We start from the raw sequence: 5538 nt of genomic DNA, 5'->3' as shown, positions 1-5538 counted from the left end.
ATGCCCATTCCTCCGTGGCAGAAAACGGAAGAGCCGTCCCCGCAGCCCGTCCCTCAGCCACCGGGAAGGAGCGGGCTTGGCTTTTCCTCTGAGAAATGGCCCGCAGCTGATGGAAGTGACATTGGGAGCCTTTATGTCGCCATCCCGCTGTGCCACAATGGGGATAGAGGGCTGCGAGGAGTGGGGAGACACATCAGCCCCTGACGCGGGGAATGGCAGGCTTCGGGCCCGGGTGGGCGCAGCACCACTTGTGCCGGGCAGACAGGCACACTGCCGTCAGCAGGCACTGACCCCAGAGAAGCTGCGCTAGCTGCGTTTGACATGTTTGATCCAGAGGGCAAAGGGCACATTAGGAAAGACTGCGAAGTGTACTTCCGTGTTTGGTTCTCGAACCTTGACAAAATCGTGTTGTTATGTGCCGGGCAGCTAAGAACTCTGAATTATGTTTCATAGTCATAAAATTAAGGAATCTGAATCTTAGCTGACTGCGCATCAGTGCCATCATTTTCCAATTCTTGCGTAAAGTTAAACATACACAGTGAAAGGGTAAGGATGTCATTATTAAACCCCCTGGAAGATTACTGCCTGTGCTATTTTCTGCTAAGCAAGCCACAGGTAATTGAAATTCTTTCACTAAAAGAGGTCTGAAATTCTTCTTTTTAGGGAGCCTGGTGAAAGATTCCATTCATTTGTAGTATCATGAAGTTTTTTTAATTATTGTTTTATGTCCTATGTCAGTAGGACCTGAAAGTTCTTTCATGGATGGAATGTATGTAACCTATCTCTTTTTTTTTTACGTTTCTGTCTTTATTTACTTCCAGTAGCAAGAACTCTGACAGACACTTGGAGCATTACAAATGAGAGGTCACTGCTGGGTGGGTATCGCTTTAGTTCCAAACAACAGTAGCGGTTGTTAATGCTGTGGCATTGAGCCTTGTGGTGAATTACTAAACAACAGTAGCGGTTGTTAATGCTGTGGTAAATCACCACAAGGCTCAATGCCAAGTCAGTAACAAACCAGCCAAGCTGCTAGTGGCACAGTGATTGCCTATTCAGCCACTTTTGTCCAGTACGTGTCCAGATGAACGTTTTAAAATCCTTAAATACCCGACAGTGGATGATTTTAATGAAATGTTATAAACCTCCCAAACACGAAGCATCAGTAGTACAGTATCAGGAGTCTTTATGCTGATCTGCAAAGAGAACACACACTAACTTAGAGACTGGCACTTGCAGAACTAGAACCCAGCCTGGGATTTCTCCAGATGCTAGTATACCAGTTTTAAAAGCAAACAATTCAAGTTAGATCCTGTATTAGCCAGAATTGTTTTTCAGCTTACTACTGCAAAGAAAAAAGTTGCAAACTGTGATGGTCTTGAATTACTGCATCACTTACTTTAAAATGCAGCTAACTTTAATCAGCCATCTAACTAGCCTTTTCTGTGTACCACCAGCCTGAAACACCTCCTGATGACCCAGGCTAACAAATTCAGTGCTGACTTGGTTTTGTCACTCACATGAATGTGGGTGCTGAATAGAAATTATTTTTAAAAAAGGAAGTAAGTCCCATATGTTAGAAGTTCCAAAAGCCTAAGACAGGGTGAGAAGAAAGAAGCATGTTTTACATCTTTCTAAAAAAATCAATTCAACAGGCCTATGTCAGTAACAGCAGATTCTGCTGTTTAGCCCGTGCCTTTATGAATTAGCACTAACTCATTTTTTGAGCTTTTGCTTTGCAGAAGTGCTTTACGGAGTTACTGATTGAGTTTGATTTAGTCAAAGCAACAAAAGGCTTAAATTTTTAATGATTTTGAGCAATTAATTGAATGACATCCCCATGCTGGATGTTTAAACAGAAGGCACTAAAGCTCTGAGGAAAAATCGCTACTGCCCTTCATTTCTTTTGATGATACACAGATAGAGCAGGTGTTCTGGTCTTCCGCTACTGATGCAGCAGGAAACTTGGACTACAAGCCGTGATGCTACACCATCACACATGGAGAAGAAAAGGAGGAGTAAATGGCACCGTATAGTTACCTGCAATAAAATCTCAAATTGTAATCATTAAGAGATCCGTGTGTTTTCTTCTCACCACAAAAACACTTATCTTTGTGCCCCATTCAATAGTAGCAAATAAATAGGTCACAGTTACCTGACACTGTCCTGAGTAACCCCACAGGTTACCAAGCTGAAGGCTGCAAACCAAGATCCTACAGTGAGCTTTGCACGCTACTGTCAAGTACCCTCGCACTGAAAAATCAAACTGCGCAAGTCCAAAATTCCTGGTGACTGACTTTATTTTACTGAAAAATCCAATCGCAAGAGCTGCTCTTGGTTTATCAGATGCCAAACAATAGCTTTGACTATGTCTGCTCCAAACTTATATGGAAGTTTGAGTTGTCGTAAGAAACAGCTTCCTGGTTAAGTTGTAAGAGAATTATTTGCACTAACTCAGTTGTTTTCAAATAAAATGGAAAAAAAGTCGTAAACCATTTACAATGTTTATAGTGATTAAACACAAATCCTGTCTCTGCAAAGAACCCCAGCTACGACTGTTACTCTTTTAAAGTAAATTAAGAGCTCTGTACGCTCGTCATTATTCTGAAGGCTCCAAACTGAAACTGCATCCTTCAGCAGTAACAGAGTGTTTCAGCTAGCACTATTTGTTATGGAAGGCAGAGATGACAGTGCTGCCAGTGCCTGTTACCATCTTTTAATGTCTCAAATGGATTAATCTTGAACATTAATCCAGTAACAAGGCCAACCGGTCTGAACAAACAAACCAGCCATCATTATGGAATCACAATTGTGAACTGAGAGACAATGGACTTCTCACATACCCTCCCATGCATGACCACATTTTGTCCAACCTGACCTATTCACTTTAGGAGGCAGTTGCTCCTGACTGGCGGTACCAAGTACCACAGGCAAAAAATTTCAATGCCATTAGAAGGGGAGTTTTACTGCAATGTTTTACTGCAATTTTACTTCTTCACTTTCAGAAGATTTTATTTAATTAGAACTATTATTCTGGCAAAGAAGGCCAGCAGCCTCCTGGACTTAGGAACTGGGTGCCACTGGCAGGTCAAGGGAGATGACTGGTGAGAGCATATCCAGTGTGCTGCGTCCTGCTCTCCCCTCCCCAGTACAGGAGAGATGTGGACATTCTAAGGTGAGTCTACCAAAGGACAATGGAGATGACACAGGGACTGGAGCATCTCTCATACAAGGAGAGACTGGGAGAGCTGGGACCATGCAGCCTGCAAGAGAAGGATCAGGGGGAATCTTATCAGTGTTTATGAATAACTGATGGGGAGGAGCAAAGACTGAGCCAGACTCTTCTCAGTGGTGCCCAGTGACAGGATGAGAAGCAATGGGCACAAACTGAAATACAGGAAATTCCTTTTGAATGGAAGAAAAAAGAAAAAGAACCCTCTTTTTTACTCTAAGGGTGACTGAACACTCGAACAGGTTGACCTGTGAGTGCTTGTGGTGTCACCATCTGTGCAGATGCTCAAAGTCTGACTGGATACAGTCCTTAGCATCCAGCTCTAGCCGACCCTGTTTTAAACAGGAGGGCTGGACTTGGACAGTCTCCAGAGGTCCCTTCCAACCTCATCCATTCTGTGATTCTGGGATTATTATAATAATTTTAAGTGTTTCACTTTAATTTTTCTAGAGACAAAAACCTGTGGTCATTAGTAATTCTGTAAAGAACAACTAGTTACAGATAGATTTGGGAATGTTCTTTCTACTTGAGAATCACACAGTTCAAATTAACGTCTTATTCTGAAATGCCATTTGTTTCTCCAGAACTTAACAAAACTATCAGAATGATCCTAAACCAACTCTATTTATACAAAACCTCACGTCAAGTTTGCCCTCAAGTTTAGGTTCTGAGGTATTACTAAATTTGGTTTGAATAATGCTATCTTGACTACAAGCAATAATAAAATGTTCTTTCTGCAGAACAAATTACTTACTTGCAAGTGGGAGGAAAAAAAAAAGGAAAATGCATTAGCCAGTAAAGTTCCTTGTAGTATTTATACATTGCAATTCACTGCTCTTCAAAGCATCCCTGTAAACACTGGAATGAAACTCCTTGGTCAGATTCAGTTTCAGGTCTCATTTTCTTCAAGTACCAACAGAAACAGAATCAACATTTCTTTACATCACATTAAAAGCTTTTGGGTGTTTCACAGAAAATCACAGAATGGGTGAGGTTGGAAGGGACCCTGATGATTCTGAAGGAAAAAAAATAAAAAGATGTCCAACATCATTTTAATTGTAGACATCAGTTTTAAGTTTCACCTGCACAGCAGAAATAAAGGGCTAGAAGCTTTGTTTTTTCGTTGATTGAAATTTATTACAAATGCACATATTCACTGCTTATTATGTGCCCACTCCACTTTAGAAACAAAACCATATAGAACCAAAAGTACTTTTATTAAAGATCAGAAAAACCCTGCGATACACAATGCAGAATCCTACTGCAAGTCATTTAACCTCAAACAGGTATAAAACCCCTTGAATATCTGAACATACTCTCTCACAAGTACGTAATACTAACAATTACATATTGGTACCAAGGTGCTTCAAATCAAAAGCACAAGTGCTTTCAAGACTGATCTCAACTGAAATGAGATACCTGAATTTGTTTTCACCAACAATTACTCCAGGCATACTTTGCCACAGTATTTTTTAATTTTTTTTAAAAGGAACAACAAAATCCCTCAAATGCCTTTAAACATGGCATTACAGTTATCAGGCACTAACACAGTACAAGTTACAAACTAATGGCTCTGCCAAAAAGAAACGTAAAGGCTTCCAGGGCAGCCAGAGGCTAGATGACTTTGCCCACGCCTTCTGAACAGCTCTCTGCAGGGTAATGTTTGATAAGCATAAAGCTTATCAAACTGCACATAAGTGTAAAAAAATTCAACATGCCATGGACTGGAACTTCTACAGGGTTAGTTTCTTTCGCTGTCTTGCTGAGACTCAGGTATCTGTGGGATCCTTTAGTTAGCCTCTACTTAGGGAAAAACTCAACTCCCTTACTTGATGGGGAACTCTTACATATGGCAGGAAAGTCTCATACCCTCTCTGAACATGACATCACGCCTTCAGAGTAACAGAAGGATGTTGCTTTCAATAGACATGAAATCAGACACAAAAAGCCTGAGAAATTCAAACCTTTCATTTGAGATGAGCAGCTGCTCCTCTAGTCCCATAGCTCTTTGAATCTCCTCCCCGGAAGATATCAAAGCTAGTTCAATCCTTGGGATACATAGTCACATGAATCCTCATTTGTTAAATACATCCTTTTTTAAAAGAACAGATATGCCTGAAGAACTTGTGTTCAGGTGGCCTAGAAGACTGCATACGGGTCACAACTGCAACTCCCATCTGAACTCATGCTCAGAGTCACTCAAACACAAGCAGTTTTCAAAATGCTAACACAAGTTTGTGACTATGCAGAAGAGACACTGGAACCATTTTTTAAAGAAAAAAAAAAAAAAAGAGACCAGACCTGTATGC

General features: G+C 40.9%; 1 protein-coding gene across 1 annotated transcript; it reads left to right on the top strand.

The window, feature by feature from the left end:
• LOC103895146 (myosin regulatory light chain 2, atrial isoform) lies at positions 1-2019 on the top strand. The gene is given in 4 exon segments (XM_009274665.1): positions 1-180; positions 262-368; positions 1455-1503; positions 1918-2019. Coding segments are annotated over 4 exon segments (438 nt in total).
• Positions 2020-5538: the final 3519 nt, after the last annotated feature.

Source organism: Aptenodytes forsteri, unplaced genomic scaffold (assembly GCF_000699145.1).
Source record: "Aptenodytes forsteri isolate BGI_AS27 unplaced genomic scaffold, ASM69914v1 Scaffold224, whole genome shotgun sequence".
NCBI classification, from domain to species: Eukaryota; Metazoa; Chordata; class Aves; order Sphenisciformes; family Spheniscidae; genus Aptenodytes; species Aptenodytes forsteri.
This window is presented reverse-complemented; position numbering and strand designations above follow the sequence as displayed.